A 19,026-nucleotide genomic window follows, 5' to 3' on the forward strand; every position below is an offset into this window, starting at 1 on the left:
TTTGGTCCGTCTCTCAATCCTTTGAAGGTACCTAAATATAATTCTTTTGAATTCCTTATCAGAGAGTTCCAATGCTGCTTCTTCCTCAGGGATGTGTTTTGGGTCTGTATCCTGCTCCCTTGTTTCTACCACTTTATCCTGCTTCTTTGTGTGGACTTTGGTGGTCTTTTGCCTCCAAGACATCGTGGCGTTGTATTTAGATCTCTGTTAACTGTTTGTGAAGAGCAGCCAAGGTTGATTTAGGCTCTTCTTGGTGTTTTGTTTTGTTTTTTTTTATCGTTGGCCCATTGGTGGAGATGGAGGTATTGGCTCTCACTCAGTAAGTGAAGTTGCAAGAGGTGTGGATGCAGTTGTGTCTTACGGGGACTGTTGTTGTGTCCCACTCAGTTAGACACAAATTACAATTGAATTCTGATTAAAAAACTGAAAGCACATGGACAAAGAGCACACCATGTAATCACACAGGAACAGTATCAAAAAAAAAATGAAAAAAGGGAGAAAGAAGAAGAAAAATTAAGAAAACCTGCAATATCTGGGGATAAGGTACTAAGCCAAAAAAAAAAGGGGGGGGTAGGTAGAGAAGGAGATAATGAAGGAAAAAAAATGGGAAAAAATGCAAAAAGAAAAACAAGGAATAGGGTTAACCATGAGAGAAAAGGGGGAAGAATTAAATTTAAAAAAATAATAATAATTTCAACCAGGAACAGGGAAAAGAAAAAAATCTGAAAACTAGGACCTGGGAGGGTAAGAATAAACAATAATAGTAAAAAGGACAAAAGTATTAATAATAGTAGTAGTTTTGAAACAGACAAATACAAGCAAACTATATACCAGAAAAAAGAAAGCAAAAAAGAAAAAATAAAAATAAACAAAGAGAAAGGAAAATCAGTGGAGGACAGGGCAGGGCACCCAGGCTCCATCTGAGCAGACTGGGATGGAGTTCCTGTGGGCCCAGAAGGATGAGAGTGGGGGATGGCTGCACCTCCGTTCACCAAGCAGGTGTGGAGTATAAGAGTAACAAGAGGAATGTCACACCTTTTCAGTGAGGCAGGTCCCGAGTCTCCTTGGGGTTTCTGGCAAGCAGAACCTGTTCTCAAGCCCCTGAAATCTGGGAGAGCTCTGTCTCTCTAAATATCAAAAATGGTCAAGCTGCTTGTAAACATTCAAAATGGCAGCATCCTCCAGACTGGCAAAAGTCCACAGCTTAGCCCACCTTTCTCTTTGCCTTCTTGGTTTATACCCCAACCACCAGAGCAGTCCTCTGTGCAGTCCCTGGCTAGCAGGGCTGATTTTTAGGTTAATTCTTAGGTCCTGCCATCACTCAGCACTCTCCAAGCTGTCTGTGCCATCAGGATCGCTCAGGATCACTGCCAGACTGCAGCTCCGTATGTCTCCTTTTTTGGTATTTTCATGCAAATTCTTCTGCTAGTTGGGATTTAGTCCACTTCTATACCCTTCCGTTCAAGGCTCATGGGTCCAGGATTATCTTCTGTGTCTGTGTTAATTGGTTTCCCTTTTCTTTGTTGAAGAGGGTGTGTGCAGTCTTTCTGCCTAATCCACCATCTTACCAGAACTCCCTTCTAATATATTATTATCTTCCCATGTTTAAAGCATTCTGTTTTATCTTGATATCTTCCTCTCCATTTGGAAGTTCTGTAACTATATCATTTACTCTCTTTTTGCTTTGTAGTTGTTATTATATAAAAGTTGGCATCTCTAGTTCCCTATTTTCAGTCATTGATCTTTTGATACTTCTGTATCTAGGCTAGGAGATCTGGTGGTGCAGTGGTTAAAGTATTTGGCTACTAATTAAAAGTTGGTGATTCAAACCCACCAGTCACTCCGTGGGAGAAAGATGAGGCTGTCTGCTTCCATGAAGATTTACAGCATTGGAACTCAGTCCTACTCTGTCCCATAGGGTCACTGTGAGTCACAGTGAACTTGATGGCAGCCAGTTTGGTAGATTTATTTTATTTTATGGTTTAATTTCCAGGTGATGTTGTCATATGTCTTAATCTCAGGTTGTAGTCTGCCATTGTTGGTTCTCTGGAGGACTCTCTTTAACATTTCTTGTAATGTTGGTCTGGTTTTCATAAATTCCCTTAATTTTTGTTTATCTGGAAATGTCCAAATTCACTATATATTTGAAGGACAGTTTTGCTGGATATATAATTCTTGGTTGACAGTTTTTTTTTCTTTCAGGGTTTTATATATATTATCTCATTGGCTTTTTGCCTGCATAGTTTCTGCTAAGAAATCAGAACTTAGTCTAATTGGTTCTCCTTTGTAGGTGGCTTTTTGTTTTTCCTGAGCTGCTTTCAGGATTCTTTCTTAATTTTCTTTGTTTGGAAAATTTGATACATTTATGCCTTGGTGGTTTTCTTTTGAGATCTGTCTTGTTTGGGGTTCATTAGTCTACTTGAATGTATATCTTCTTCTATTTTATGATAATAGGGAACTTTACATCCAACAAATCTTTGACAATTTTCGCAGGCTTTTTGTTTCATTTTGTTTTGGGTCTCTTTCTGTTCTGGAATTCTGATCACATATAAGTTATTCCTCTTAATAGTGCCTCATGTAATTATTAGGCTCTCTTCTTTTTTTTTCCCCCTGATCGTTCCTGTTAGCATTAAGAGATTCATCTTCAATTTTGCAAATCTATCTTCCATTGATTCAATTCTACTCCTTTGCCCTTTCAATGAGTAATCTATTTCTGAATTTTTTGTATTAATCTTACTTATGTCTATTTACTGTTTTTATATGATTTCTAATTTTCCATTTATTTTGTCAATTTGTTTTTATATTGATTTCCTGATTTCATCTAGAATTTTGTCTGTGTTTTGCTTGAATTGGTGCTTTCTTTGTTTCCCTTGGTCTCTTTCCTAATCTACTGAAAGGACCTAGGAATAAATATTTTAAAGGCCTTATCAGATAGGACCTATAGTATTTCTTCCTCTGAAAGATTTTTAGCCCTGTATTTTGATCACTTGTTTGAACCATCCTGTTCATTTATTTTGTTTTGGTTTTTGTTTTTTGTTTGATTTGATATTGTCTTTGAGATATTGTGGCATTATTATATTAATTTGTTGATTATATGTTGATTTGCTTCACCCTAATTTTTTTTTATTTTTATTGTGATTTGAGTGAGAGTTTACAGAGAAAATTCATTCTCCATGCAGTTCATACACATTTTGTTTCATGACATTGACTGCAATCCCCACAAAGTAACAGCTCTCTTCTCTTCTCTTCTTTGTAGTTACTTCTTCCCTGTCTCCTTTCCTATGCATTCCTGCCCCCTGAGCTATCTCCCTGTGCAAATACTGCCTTTCTGTTCTCTCACAATTGATTGTTCTAGAGAGTGTATCTACCTGGTGTAAATGTTCTATACTTGTCTATTGTTTTGTTGTAATCCATGGGAGTGAGTCTGATTCCAGCCCTAAAGGTTAATTCACCCTAATTTTTGTTTTATTTCAATATACTCAGGCAACATGGGCATGCTACCCTGGTCACTAATTTGCTCACCACCTTTCTCTGGAAAATTTTGGTAGTGATTGGTAGTATGGGCACAAGTTTCTAATCACTAGTCATGTAGAGCAGCTGAGGGCAAGCTGTCATTTGTCAGTGATCCAGTGTTACTGTACAGGTGGTGGACACACAGTGGATGATATCGCAGGGGTGGTGAGTATGCTTGGGTAAGGTTATTGGCTCCTGAGTGGGAAAAAGAAAGGAATGGGAGGGAAAAATGAAGATAAACAGGAAAAAAAGGGTGGGAAGAGCTAAGAAGAAAGAGAAAAATGAAAGATAGGAAAGAAAAAGCAAAAATAAAAACAAAAGCAGCATGGGTACTGATGTAAGTGCTAGCCACCAAACACAGCTGCAGCAAGAATGTGGGTACACACACTGCTGACAGTAGAGCACTGCTGACCATGGAGGTGGGTGGATCATGGAGGAGGGGAAAAAAGAAAAGAACAAGAATTAAGCCATGGGTAGTGGGGAAGAGGGAAGAACCATGAAGAAGGAAAAAAGGAAAAAAAAAAAAAAAAAAGACTCAGTACCGGCTCAAGCAGTAGCCAGCAAACACAGCTACAGTGTCACTGTGGCACTACTCTGAGAGAGTGTGCAACATCGGCTGTGGAGGGGGAAGGATGTGCTGCTCACGCCACAAGATAAAAAAATGGGGAGGGGGGAGTAGGGGGAGAGGAAGAAGAAAAAAAGCAAAATATAAGGAAGGGAAGAGGTAAGAACTGCAAAGAAAGGAAAAAAAGAAAAACAGCACAGTACTGTCACAAGTGCTAGCCTATAAACACAGCTGCAGTGGAAACATGCTGCTTCCTCCATGAGAGAAAGCACCACTAACTCTAGAGGGGCAGAGGCGAGCACTGCTAGCCCACAGAAGCAGCAAGGGGGGGGGCAGTGCACATGCAATGCAGGATCAAAAAAATAAAAGCGGGGTGGGGGTGGAGGAGGAAGAAAAAAAAGAAAAAGAAAACAAGCTAGAAGAGAGGAAAGGAAAAAAAGGGAAAGGGAGGGGGAGAAAAAGCAACACAGTACAGGTACAAGCACTAGCAGCCAAGAATGACTGCAATGGCAACATGGCACTCACTCTGTGGGACCACACCCCACCAATCATGGTGGTGTGGGGGCAGGTACTGCTGATCAAGGAGGTGATGGGGCTAGAATGGAATCAAAAAATGGGGGAAAGAGGAAGAAATAAAGGGAATTAAGAAGGTAGGAAAATGGACTAATAATAAGCACAGCACTGGCAGTGGGGGTGTTTTGATCAACTGCTGAGGACAGGGGGATTGAAGGGATGTCATGGTTCTGGTCACCAGGAGGTTATGCAGGATAGGAGGAGATCACACCTGTCTGGTCATCGTTCACTGATGTGGATGCTGGTGCAGTCCTGGGCAAGCAGAGCTGATTATCTGATTCCTGCCTCATTCAGAACACTATTTGCAATAATGCATATTGGCTGTGCTGTGCTAAACCCATTCATAATTCACTGCTCCATATGTCTCCTTGTTTGCTGTTTTTGTTCAGTCTCTTCCTCTAATTGGTATTTGATCTACTTCTTTATCCTTTCCTTTGATGCTCTGGATCCCAGGATTGTCATCGTGTCTGTTTCATCTGGTTTCTCAAGTCTTTGTTGTAGAGAGTTTGGATATTATAGCTGCCTAATCTGCCATCCTGGCCTTTCTCTGCAGTGCAGATTTTTAAAAGTCAAGAAAATCATTGCTATAAGGCCCAGACCAAACCCATTGCCTTTGAGTCTATTCCAACTCATAGCAACCCTATGGTACAAGATAGTTTCCAAGTCTGTAAATCTTTATGGAAGCAGACTGCCACATCTTTTTCCCAAGGAGTGGCTGGTGGGTTTGAACCACTGACCTTTTGGTTAGCAGCTAAGTACTTTAACCACTGTGCCTCCAGGGCTTTTTCAGCCTCCCATATTTTCAATAAACTGAGCAAGTATGAAAACTGAAATTAAAGTCATCAGGGCTCTACCGTGTGCTATTAGAGCTTGTGGGCACTACCTTCGAGAGATCTTAGATCCAGCTATCATTGGAAATCTCACTCAGAATCTTCTGGCAGCCCTGGCTTCCTCAGTGCCTGTACCACTTACTGGAATCTCTCCTTCAGCCCACCGTCCCCACAAGTTCTGTGTTTGTGTCTGTTGTGAGGATGGGGCTTCCACCAGGGGGTCATGCACTGACCAACACATAGCAAGTCAGAAGGCAGCTCCCCAGGCTTGCCAGACCACATACCTCTGTTTGCTTCCCAACCCACCAACACTAGTCAGTAACATCCTTCCCAAAGTCACTCTGCTGGGGTCGTCCCAGGTGGAGCACACTGAGAGCAGTCTCCTGACACATCCAAGAGCATCCTCTATGTTTACTCCCATCACTGCCTGTTTCATCATCATTCATTCCAGTGATCTTGCTGCTGGAGGGTGTTGAAATCCTGAGCTCTTGAAGGCATATTTTTTGTCAGTCTTCAGCTCCTACTCTGTTCTCCTCCCCACATTGTTGCTTCCACATGTCCCAGAAATATCTACCAGAGGAACTGTTTCTTTGATAACTGGTCTTGGCATCCACATTAAGACATTTGTTGTAACTCTCTTCCAAGGCTTAACCACTGCCTGAATGAAGTTGCCTGTGGATTTACTCCCTGTTCCTTCCTCTCCTACCCTAAATCTGTTACTTAGCCTTGGGCTGGCCCAAGCAGAGCATGTCCATGGAACCCAGCCTGATGAGCAAGGCCCTAGGCCTCTTGACTTCAGTTTCCTCCCTTTGCTCCACCTGGCCCATAATCCCTGCTGCTCCACCTCAGGGCCCGCCCAGCATTTGGTCTTTTGGACTATACTTGTCTTTTGGACCTACTAATGGGCCATAGTTGGACCTTCCACATTCCCTGAGTTCTTCCTATTCCTGACTCCTATGACTCTTTCTCCTGACCCAAACCCCCTTTCGCTGGCCACTTGGCTGAAGTCCCAGATGGGACTATGTGGATAAGACTCTAGAAGATAGACCTGGAGCTTTTTGAGGGTGGAAACCATTTCATCCTCACCTTTGTATTCTAGCATTGGGCCTGGCACATAATAGGGACATGATAGGTGTTGATGGACTTTCACTGAATTAGATTGAACTAAATATTTGAGTGGTGTCTTGCAGTGTTCTGCCAACTGTGGTAAAGGGACACAAAAACGAACTGTGACATGCACCAACTCACAAGGAAAATGTGATGCAGCCAGGAGGCCAAAAGCTGAGGAGGCATGTGAGGACTATTCAGGCTGCTACGAGTGGAAAACAGGGGACTGGTCTAAGGTAAGTAAAACATTTGCATACTTATCCCACAGTGGCTACTCTTGTTATGGGTTCCTATTCTGCAAGGTGGTTCTAGTCTAACTAGGCAAAGTCATTTTTTTCCCCTAAACTCTGTACCTGCCAGTGACCCTATATGCTTTATTTCATGATTTTCCCACCAGGCTGTTACAGTATTACACTTGTGTCTTGCTGGAAGCATTCCTCTGTTTTGTGTGCATTAGGCAGGGAACCAGATACAGACTAAAGCATGCCTGCAGGAGGTTCCTAAAACAGAGTGTTGTCTGCTGTGGGCATGGCTTCCCTAACTACCATGGGAGCTTTGGCCAAGGGAGACCAAAGGGATAAACATCACTTCCACTTTGGCCAAGGGAGACTCATTGGGCAAACATCACTTCTACCCATTAACTTCGTAGGGTCCATTAAATGCTGAGTTCAAGTGTTCACCCCACAAGGTGGAAGAAGGGAAATATAATTTCTTTTGAGAACAGCATGACTTCTGATCACAAGTCAAGATGTTTCAGACTGAAGACCAGAAGCATTCACCACAGCTATAATAATGAGACATTTCTAATTCAGAACAAATTGCTCTGAAGGGATGACAATGGATGATGGTTTTAAAGGAAAATGTTGGCTGTCCATGTTAAGAGTAGTGTTTCCTCTTACTGAAAGCACCAAAGGTGTCATCTATTGACTTCCAAGTGCCACTGGAGATCTGGAAGGAGCCCAGACTGACTCGCAAGGGCTAAATTCAGATCCTGGGTATACCCATCCCACCCCAAGGCTGCTGGATCCTCAGTCTTCTGACTGTAATGTGGAAATAAGAGCATCTCCAGAGGTGTTAAACCAACCAGTTGCCATAGAATGAACTCCAACTCATGGCAGCGCCATGTGTATCAGAGTAAAACTACTCCATATGATTTTCATAGCTGTAATCTTTTGGAAGCATCTCACCAGCTCTTTCTTCTGAGGTGTCTCAGGTAGGTTTGAACCACAAAATTTTCAGTGAGTATGTATACAAATGCTGTGAGCTACAGAGCCCAACAAGTTAGAGCTAGCACCCTGAATTCAAACTTCTAGCCTCCTATACTGAGAAAATAAATTTCTGTTTGTTAAAGCCACCACCCACTTGGGGTATTTCTGTTGTAGCAGCACTGCATAACTAAGAATTGAAACAGAAGATCAAAGAACAAGTATGAGAGATATTGGGGACAGTGGAGCCTTTCTAGGATGAGTGAAACCAGGAGGCAGCCTGCATTAACATAGTTTATTAATAATAATCAATATAAGGCTAATTTCCAAAATGCCAAGATAATTTGGCATGTTCCCACTTCACTGTTATCCTGACACCAGCTACCCATGTGGCACTTTCTCTCTCTGACCCTAACCACCCAGAGCTGGATCTCCACAAGTTAAGACACTGTCCTTCTAGCCTCTGCCAATAGGGAAAATGCCAGACTCTGCTGACTCTCACTGCCTCCAGTGGGTTCAATAATTCACCAGAATGACTTGAAGAACTCACAGAGACTACCTATACTCACAGTTACCCATGTACTATAACCAGAAAGGATACAACTGAAAAGACACATCAGACAAACTCAAGGGGGAGGTGCTGGCATGAGTCTTCTGCTGTTTCAAGGGACCTGCTACCCTTTCCCATGCATGGATGTTCTCACCAATCCAGGAAGTGCTGTATAACCTCCTTGTTGGGGGCTTTTATTGGCTCATTGATAGTCAGTGATTGGGGTTTCTTTGTTTAGTCAATGATTGATTGAATCACTGAATATACATGACTCATTCTATTATGCCCCCTCTCTTCCTGAGGTTTGCTGCCAGGTTAGGGCCCTACTCATTTGCACATGTTCAAGTGTTGCCTCAGGAGCTGTGATGGTATAGTGGTTAAGGCATTTGGCTGTTAACCAGAAGGTCTGAACCCACAAGCTGCTCCACAGAAGAAAAATGAGGTAGTCTGCTTCTGTAAATATTTATGGCCTTGGAAACCCAATGAGGGTCGCTATGACTCAGAATTGACTCAATGGCAGTGAGTTTGGTTTGGTCTAAGTGTTGCCTGGACATTTTAGAAAACACAGGTCACCTGATTGCTTGTGCATTCCAAGAACTATTTTCAGAAATCAGAGACAAAAGGCCAAATTCAGTTCTTTGTCTCACATATAGTAACCAACCAGGTGCCATAGAATCAATTCAAATTCATGGTGACCCCACATGTGTCAGTGCAGAATTGTGCTCCTAGGTTTTCCAAAGGCTGATGTTTGGGAAATAGATTTCCAGGCCTTTCTTCTGAGGCACTTCTGGGTGGACTTGACCCTCTAATCTTTCAGTTCGCAGCCAAGTGCATTAACCATTTGTACCACCCAGGGACTCTTGTGCATAAGGACAAACAAATCTTTCATTTGATATTCCTCCTGGGAGTGTGAGGCAGCCAGAGAAAGCAGGATTATCAGCCAGGGGTGATGAAGGCAGATCCACTCTTGGTGTAGAGTTCTTTGTGAAAGTGAACAGAGCCTACCACTGGGTCACTAGGTTACAGAAAAAAAAAAAAACCAGGCCCAGTCCCTGCTCAGCTGAGAGAAATGAGCTTGTTAAGGAGGAGTAGTTGTTAGCTGTTGTTGAGTCATGCTGACTCATGGCAACAAAATATTGCCTGGTCCAACATCCTCCTCATGAGGATGGACACATTCAAGTCCATCATTGTAGCTGCCAACCATCTTACCTAGGGTCTCCCACACCCTCTTTAGTCCTCTAGCTCACCAAGCATGATTTCTTCCTCCTGATTGACATGTCTAAAGCAAATGTCCTAGAGTAAAAACATACACTCTGTGAAAGTAGAATTAAGAGATTTATTGAAAAACCAGAGACAGTCTGTACTGGGTAGAAGTCCAAATTCCAAGTGAAGATGGCCACTCCACCGGACAATGAGTAAGCAAGCATTCTTACACAATTGAAGCAGGAACTAAAGTTACAAAATCATGATTGGCTAAAAGATAATCAGAAAAGTCAGAGGCAGGATATCTAAGAGTGGGGACTTAGCAGGAATAGGTGGATGACATATATGTGAGATTACATGATTGTTTAAGGGTACGTAATTGTAAGGATACATGGTCCTCAGTTTATTACAGGATGGTTACAGGACAATGGCAGGACAGGTTTTTCTGGTAACCTGCTGTTAAAATTGCTTCCTTAATCATGCCTATTCCTGGAGTTCCCTTGTAAAGATTTATTGATAATGCTGAACAGTAAGACCCTTTGGGCATAAGCTATTGTATAAAGGGCATGGGGGAGGTGATGGTGTCCTCTGACCTTCTCTAACTTCACAAGGGGAGGACGGAATCACCATCAGCAGCATCAGCCCAAGGCTGATTCTTATGAGGCAGAAGTCAGACATGCTGCCACCCTCCAGCCTTTTTACCAATTCTAATACCAACCATCTCTCCACAGCACTCTTTTACTTCTCTGCTGGGTTCAATAATTTGCTGCAACAGCCACATAGAACTCACAGACAATACTCACGATTATACAGTTTATTAAGGAAATAACAGGTTACAATTCAGGTTCAGGAACACTCAGGATACAATTCTCTGATCAGGACAACTTCTTCTCAGCCATGCCATAGGCATGCTTCTCTTTGGCCCTCAACCTCTAAAGCTCTTTTAGCTTTACTGAAGATGTCCAGAAATGAACCCCACTCCACCAGCAAGCCTCCTACCCAAAAGCACTCAGCTTTCTCACTCTGTGGGCCAGGAAAACTTCCATTCTGTCTCTTGGTTCTGTTTCTATCATCTCCCTGTCCTCTTTTCTTATTGTCTCAATTCAGGGATCTTGGGTCCAAAGGACATACTTCACTTCTGGCTTTCCTTTCTTGATGGTAGTGAGATCCCCCTTTTCTGCCTCCAGGATGGCTCATTTTAAGCCATCTCATTTTGCTGGTGAGATGGTAAAATCGACCAATACTCACATGAGGGTTCAATACACCTTATTTGCACAGCCCCACCCCCACCCCCACAAGGGCACCATGAAGCTTATTTACATTATTAGCAAGCTATCCAATCTCCTTCATAGGTCACAAGCACCTTACATTTGCATAATTCTACCCAGTCATTTGATGGGAGTCACAAAAAACATGGCTAGAAGAGCCATATTACCACAGCTATCACATCTTAGATCTGTTTGCCACAGTGGAAAGACCCTCTAGGAATAGATTGTGATATCTTCTACCTGCCAGACCTCAGAAAAAAAGAATGTCTATTTTAGGAGTTTATGCTTAGGTCAACATCAAGGTCAGAGGAACTGCTGTTAGACAAGGCAACTTTAAAATTCAACACAGATTCTAGACTCATGTCAAGACATTAAAAAGGAGTTAGGGCTCCTCTCTCAGAATAGTCTATTTAAACACAACAAATGCCTCTGATTTAAAACTCTCATACCTTTTCCCTCCTCTTGATCAAGGATTTTTGTGAAATTCTTTGATCATCTTATGTGTGATACACCTTATTTGTGCAGTCTTACCTCTTAGATGGCCATTTGCCTTACAGTAAGTTTTTTTAAGATCCCAGTCATCATTTTGAAGTTAGGCTACATCCACTGTCTTCACCATGCCTAGCTTTAGCACAACATCTTCAGTGATCCTTTTAGGAAAGGTTAATATGGAGTAGGGACACATAAGAGGAACTACTTGGATGTTATGTAATTAGTAAGCCTTTAAAGCAGGAGTCCAAGTCCATTGACTGAATAAGTGTCATTAATATACATGAGCCTCTTCACTGGAGCATGATAGTTCTCTGGATCAAAACATTAACAGTAATTTTTATTAAAAATTTAATTATTCTAATTATAATAATTAATATCATAAGTCCAATTGGAAAATTAATCCAATACCTGATACCTTTTGGCAACCAGCTGAAAAATGTCAAAGAAGGGGGGATTTAGTTGGTTGGGAATATGAAGCCATGTAGGCCTTTTGATGGATTTGTTGAATGTCCTTTTCTACTTCACATGAGGTATTTACCCAGATATAATGGGAGGTATTAGCAATAACACACACTCCACTTTGTACTAAGTGCTCTTCACAGGAGCAAGCAGATTCCTCCTTATTTACTCACTGGTAGTCATGAGTCACTTCTGCATAGCAAGGGGGTATGACAGTTTGATTATAAGCATTAGACAGGCATTTCATACAACATTGCCTTGTAGGCAATTAAAATAATTAATAGTTTACCCCAACCATAGCTCCCAGTTTCATTTTTGGAGTCTGTTTCCTGAAACACACTGAATTCTTCAAAAGAGCTCAACACCCAGAGTAAAATGGTCTTACTAGTTTATCTGGATCATTGTTTGACTCAAAGGTGACTTTTATGTACCAGTTTCTCCAAGACTCAAGTTTCAAAAGGACATGTCAGAGCAATGGCCTGTGTAGGTTACCCCAACTTCCATGAAAGCCAGAAAGCTGAACAGTGAACTAGGAGGTATAACAGAGACTAAACAACAATATTTAGCCAACTGTTTAAAATAATCTACAAAACCATGACCCTAAGGTCTTTGTACCAAATAAACAAGTCCTGTGAGGTGTTCATTTATACATAAGCAGCATCATAAACTGCTTTTTATGTGCCTTAGCAGCAGCTACATTCTGCATAACCTCAGACTGCATATTAATAAACAAACAAAGTTCATCTATTAAAGCATAAACTCCTCCTTGGGGTACTATCAGGAAATCTAATGCTATTTATTTTGGTAAAGTTATAGCTTTAATTTTAGATTATTCTCTAGTTATTGTCCCTATTGCTTTGTAAGTTTATCAACAGAAGCTTCTAGATAGTTACATTATCTAAACCCATTTAAAGTCTGATTGTTTTCTTTAATGCAAGTACCACCTATTTCAGTAACTAATAGCACTATGCTGACTATAAAATATTCTATGGTAAGAATTTTCTCATCTCCTAATTCTTTCTTTTTTTTTTTTTTTTTTTTTTTGGTTGACAATTATATTTACTTCTTATTTTTTCTCTTGATTAATTGATTTTATAGGAATGACATAACAAGAACCAGTCCAAGTATGTAGGTAAAAACAGCAATCCATTAGTACATAATTTAGGAAAAAGGAGAAAAAAGTGCTTTCTTTTATATCTGGGAAATAGAACATTAAAACATGAGCAATACTTCTATATAAGTCCCACAGTAATCATTTAGTCCTGTCAGTCCTATGTAGTTAATTTCTGTTCCATGTGTCTGGATCAGTTGCAGTCTGTAAACCTGTCAGCTATTACACCAAAGTTCTGAAAAATCTTGATTCATGCTGGTGAGATTCACATTCAAAATACCACATCATAAATCTAATATGGTTCATCTTTTCCTTGAATATTTTGATCAAGCATTTCAGCAAGGCAGCAAAGCAAAGCTTATCTGTAGATGACAAAACTTAATATGACCATGATTACTTATACAAAAAATACTTTTAAAGTGAGAAACTGAATATCAATTAATTATAAAATAATATAAAATTAAATAAAACCAGTTTAAAAACTTTAGACAGAAATATCTTTAAATATAATAATTACTCTCATTTTCAAAACGCATCAGAAATAACACATAATCCTGAGTCATAATACATAAAGTCAGGATATAGTAAGAATATACCAAGATTATTAAGTTTCTAAACATCTGAATAGTAATTTTTAAAAATTTTGATGGGTAATAAATACGAATTGTCCAGTTACACCATTGACTTTGATGATGCTAGATTGAAAATTATGACTGAAAATATTTTGCTTTTGTGTTTTACTATCTAAAATTCTAACCCCAAAAAAATTTGACACATAACTCATCACACATTAAATAAACTCTTTTGCATTAGCACTTTTTCCCTTTAAAAACCAGAACAGATCTTTTGTGGCTTTCCACAAAGATTCAAAGTTGTCAGCAGTTTCATATGTTACCAAGAAATGAAACTTAAGCTGTCTAACCAAAGATCTTAAGGGTAAAAACATTAGCATTTTGTTTGTTTGTTTGTTTTGTTTTCTAAAACCATGTGGCTTGGTTTTTAACTTAGGATTTTATTCTGTCGATCTCTTGCCTTAAAGGCAGATTGCATAAAGGATAAAATTAACTCCTCAACACAGTAATCAAAGAAGATTTTGATATTTTAACAGCAAGAAACCCAACTCTTTGCTATTTGACTGTAAAGCTTTGAAAAATTCTCTTAAATTAACCCATCAAACTTTAGCCACAACAGATGAAAATTTTTAACATATCAAATAAATTTCCTTTTAGTAAACCTGTTAAACATTGCCTTTGTTGCATATCTCTTATAGCATTTTAAATGGAAAAAATGAACACACTCATTAGCAAGAACACACACACACACACACAGAGGTATCCTTTCTCTGTAGAAGGAGCCCTGGTGGTGCAGTGGTTAAAGCAATTAACTGCTAACTGAAAGGTCAGTGACTCGAACCCACTGGCCACTCCATGGAAAAAAGATGAGGAAGTCTGCCACCACAAAAATTTACAACTCTGGAAACTCCATGGGGCATTTCCATGCTGACTCAGGGTAAACCGTTAGTTTGACTTTATGGCAACAGATTTGGTTTGGTTTGGTTTGGTTTGGTTCTCTCTGTAGCATAAAAAGTATATAAATTTTAAATTATTAAATATTGAATGATTTAAATAAAATTCTTCATTATTTTATTAAATATTTAATGAATTAACTCAATTTCATTTCCTAAAGATGTTGGAAATTATTTAAGTCTATGTACCATAAAACATAATTATTGTCAAAATAAAGTTTGTTTAAATATTCTAAGTTTTTATTCAAACTTTTACCATTTTCCATATTTTCACCAATCTAACTTTAGCTCTTTAAGATTTTATCAACTGATCACTGAAATCACAAGATCTCTGATTAACCAACCAATTCATCAATATCAATGTACCTTTAAGTCTCTGGCTAGTGGAGGAAATATTTTTCCAGGCCATTTCATGTGTGCCTCATTGTGATTTCTTTCTTTTGGCTTCTACTTGAAGACAAGAATTAGTCATCCCAATTCATTTGCATATGTTCAAGTTGCCCAGGTATTTTGAAAGATAATAGATAACCAATATCTTTCCCTTTTACTATACCTTAATAAATTATTTTACTTTTTCTTTATCGCAACTAATAAATACCAAAAGTCTTTAGTTATTTTGTAAATGAATCTATCAATTCTTTGCTAACCAATATTTTTTTCTCTCTAGGCTTGTCCTGTGTGTCCCTTTTCTCATTCTACTAGCTTTACTTTAAGAGAAAATAACTTCTTTTCCTTAAACAAAACAATTCTATAATATCCAACTTAAATTACTTGGAAAAATTTGCTTACAAAGTTGTCATAAACACAAAAACCTGTTTTTAAAAATGAATTCATTTTCATTAATCTTTGGAATATTGTTGTTATTGTTGTTGTTGTTATTTGCCATCGAGTCAGACCGACTCATAGCCACCCCTCCATGGGTTTCCAAGGCTGTATCGCTACGGAAGTAGATTGCCCAACATTCGTTCCAAGGAGTGGCTGGTGGGTTTGAACCACCGGCCTTCTGGTTAGCAGTCAAGTGCCTTAGGCACTATGCTATCAGAGCTCCCTTTGGAATATTAAGACTGTCTAATTTGTATAAGTGCTTATTTATGATTAAACCAATTAGAATGAGTTCCTTGAAGAAATATTATAATCTAATTTAATAATACCATTTGGAAGCAAAAATTATATTTTCCTAATCCCATCTTTTACATGGGTGGACTATAAGGACTGAGCTCAGTTGTCTAAAGGTCAATGTTGTCTTCTCTGTCCTCTGCTGGTGACGACACCAGGTTCTCCATGCCTTCTCAGCACCACACACTAGGACCTAACCAGAACCTAGAATGAGCCATAATCCCTAAGGAATGCATTCTCAGTGACCTTGGAGTGGAGCACTATGGTCTAGACTACACCACATCTCACCCTGTCTCAGCTTTGCCTCTGCCCAATAGGTTTAAATGTACCCACCTCATTGGGCTAACGAATGAGTGACATCCATGTAAAGCACTTAATCCAATGTCTGGCATATGGAAAATGCCCAGAAGATGGTTCTTATCTTCCTCCTCCTCCTCATTTTCAGCATCATCCAATGTAATCATCACAGTCTTATATTTCATCAGAATCCCATTTCATGCAAGGGCCTATGAACTATTTGTGTTGTAGAACAGTTCTTTGTGTGTGGTTCAAGCCCATGAAGCAGTGCCTGCCCTGCCCTGGAACCCCCAGGTGATGATAGTATGGCTTGAGGGAAGGACACATTTCTCCAGCATTGCTGGGAGCCTAGGCCATCTTTCTCCTGCAGAGAGGTCTTTCAAGCAGTCTCTGAGGGACAGCTCAGGCACAAATTGTCAGCAGCTCCTGACATTTGATACCTGAGCTGTGTGGAGAGGTAGCTAGAGCTGCACCTGCTGTCTCCTCCATGGTCTCCACAACCTGAATCAAGGACATTTCAGGTCATTGAGCTCAACCAGTGACCCAGTTTCCTGCCTATAATGATCCAACCCAAATCTGAAGGTCAGCAGGCTGCAAATTCAGGGGAACTAGGGAGATCTGAAGCTAAGTCTTAAATGGATAAAGAAAGTCATCCACTTGAAAGGAAGCGTGAGCTGAAAGAGGAAAGGATGTGTGTGTGTGTGTGTGTGTAAGCAAGTGTGTAGGTGCCTATGTATAAATGAGTGAGTGTGTTGTGTATATGAGAGTGTGTGAGTGTGTACATATGAGTGTGTGTATAAGAGTGTATATTTGTGTGTATGAGTGCATGGGTATGTGAGAGAGTATATGTATGTGAGTGAGAGAGAATGTGTGTATGTTTATGTGTGTGTGTTGTTCAGAAGGCATTTACTATTGAAAGCATTTCCAGCTTCACAGCTGGAGCAAAGAGAGGGGGGTTATCTTTATTCAGACTTGCTATTTCAAGTTTCAACAGCTTCTGAGGGTTTCACAGCTGCTGCCAAGTATAGGGGAAAATCTGTCAGTGCTTTTGAAATTTCACCAGCCAAGTGGACACAATGAAGTGGAGTTACTGTCAGAATCCTCTCTTTCTGCTCTCTCTCCCCCTCCCTTCCCTTCCTTCCCTTCTCTTTTCTCTCTCCAACCCTCCTGCTCGTGCTCACTCTTGCTTTCTCTCTCTCTAATTCACAATCTGTCTGAGGCAGGCTTCCCTGGAAGATGACCCAGTGGCTTACTCCTGAAAACACAGAGTGGAGTCATTGTGCATTAAAATGTCCACCCTTTAATTTATTTCACTCTATCCCAGACCCCACCCCTCACCCCCTCGTGGGCCTACTCTGCAGGAACCAGACTTCATGCATTTAATAAACATTCATGTAGTATTTTCCTCTTCCCAAAATTTTACAACCTCCTTTAGCTAATTCTCAAAGCATCCCATGGGGATCTGGTGCTCTTTATGACCATGAAGTTACAGCTGGAAGACCTGGGGAGCAGGGAGTCCCACACTGTGGGAGTGTCCATCAGGACTAGTCAAGAATAAGGCCTGGTTTTGCAAACAGTTACTGTGCTTGCTGCTCACTGAAAGATTGTTGGTTTAAGTCTACCCAGAGGTGGCTCAGATGAAAGGCCTGGTGGTCTATATATGAAAAATCAGCTGCTGAAAAGCCTATGAAGCACAGTTCTAATCTGACACACATGGGTCACCATGAGTTAGAGTCCACTTGATGGTAACTAGTTTGGGATGTTTTCTGGGTGGACTGGCCAAGGAAGAGTACAGGTGCAAAGTGGTCAGTGGGGTGAGAAGCCAGTGTTTGGTGACTGGGGAAAAGTTACATGGATGCTCTGAGCCTCATGTTCTGCCTCTGAAAGGTGGTGCTATATCCTACAGAGTTCATTTAGACATTTGGCCCATATCTTTTGGGCTCCTGCTGGGTTGCAGGCTCTGTCTGCTGCAACTTTTTGTAGCTAAGGAAAAAGTGACAGTAAAAGTTAAAGAGTGTGTTCATCAGCTGGTGCCCAGGGTACAGTGGGCATCAGAAGGTGGGCCTTGCTGCTATAAGTATGAGTACAATTAAACCAAAGAAGTCAAGCCAGTAGTAACAGTAAGGGGGAACAGAGGGTCTTTCTCCTTCTTTATTACCTCATACACAGCCAAATTGCTGTGATGCTGAACAAACTAAAATGCATTTTGTTTCAGTGGAGCTTCCAACCTAAGACAGAGTAGCAGGAAAGGCCTGGTGATCTACTACTTCCAAAAATCAGCCGATGAAAACCCTGTGGATCACCACTGTCTGTTCTATAACTGATCCTGGGAATGGTGCAGGACCAGGCAGCACTTCATTCTGTTGTGCATAGTGTCTCCATGAGTCGGAGGTCCAATTGGGGACCAACTCGACAATAGCTAACAACAAGAACCTAGAGGAGGAGTTCCGGTAATATGGCAGAATAGGTAGAAAGACTGCACAGACCCTCTTCAACAAAGAAAAAGGGAACCAATTAACGCAGATGCAGAAGATAATCCTGGAACCCTGAGCCTTGAAGGGAAGAATATAGAAGTGGACTAAACTCCAACTAGCAGAAGAATTTGCATGAAAACACTAAAAAAGGAGACATACGGGGCTGCAGTCTGGCAGCGATCCTGATGGCACAGATAGCTTGGATATTGCCAAGTGGTGAGGGCATAGCCATTTTGAATGTTTGCAAGTGGCTTGACCATTTTGGATATTTAAAGTGACAGCATTCTCCCAGATTCCAGGGACTTAACAACAGGCTCCACTTGCCGGGAACCCTAAGGACATTTTGGACCCAGATGACTGGAAAGGTGTGATATTCCCCTTGTTACTCTTATACCCCACACCCTCTTGGTGAATGGAGGTGCAGCCATCCCTCACTCCCCCCCACTTTCTGGCCCAGCAGGAATTCCATCCCAGTCTGTGTGCTCAGACGGAGCCTGGATGCCCTGCCACAATTTTTTTTTTCTTTTCTTTTCTTTTTCAGTTTGTTTGTTTTTGTCTGTTTTAAAACTACTATTATTATTGGTACTTTTGTCCTTTTTACTATTATTCATTATTCTTCCCCTCCCAGGTTCTAGTTTTCAGCTTTTTTCCTTTTCCCTGTTCCTGGTTGCAATTTTTTTTTTTTTTTTTTTCTCATGGTTAATACAATTATTAATACTTTTGTCCTTTTTACTATTA

At 40.5% G+C, this 19,026-nt stretch overlaps 1 protein-coding gene across 1 annotated transcript in view; it reads left to right on the plus strand.

The window, feature by feature from the left end:
- The window catches only part of ADAMTS17 (ADAM metallopeptidase with thrombospondin type 1 motif 17), a 918,064-nt gene that overhangs the window by 878,440 nt on the left and 20,598 nt on the right, over window positions 1-19,026 (plus strand). The window contains exon 21 of the mRNA XM_042783577.1: window positions 6,672-6,824. Within this exon, the coding sequence (XP_042639511.1) occupies window positions 6,672-6,824 (153 nt within the window). The remainder of the gene's footprint in view (window positions 1-6,671; window positions 6,825-19,026) is intronic.

The sequence above is a fragment of the Orycteropus afer genome, unplaced genomic scaffold (genome assembly GCF_000298275.1).
Source record: "Orycteropus afer afer isolate SDZICR_OR568_19922 unplaced genomic scaffold, OryAfe1.0 scaffold00019, whole genome shotgun sequence".
Taxonomy (NCBI): Eukaryota; Metazoa; Chordata; class Mammalia; order Tubulidentata; family Orycteropodidae; genus Orycteropus; species Orycteropus afer.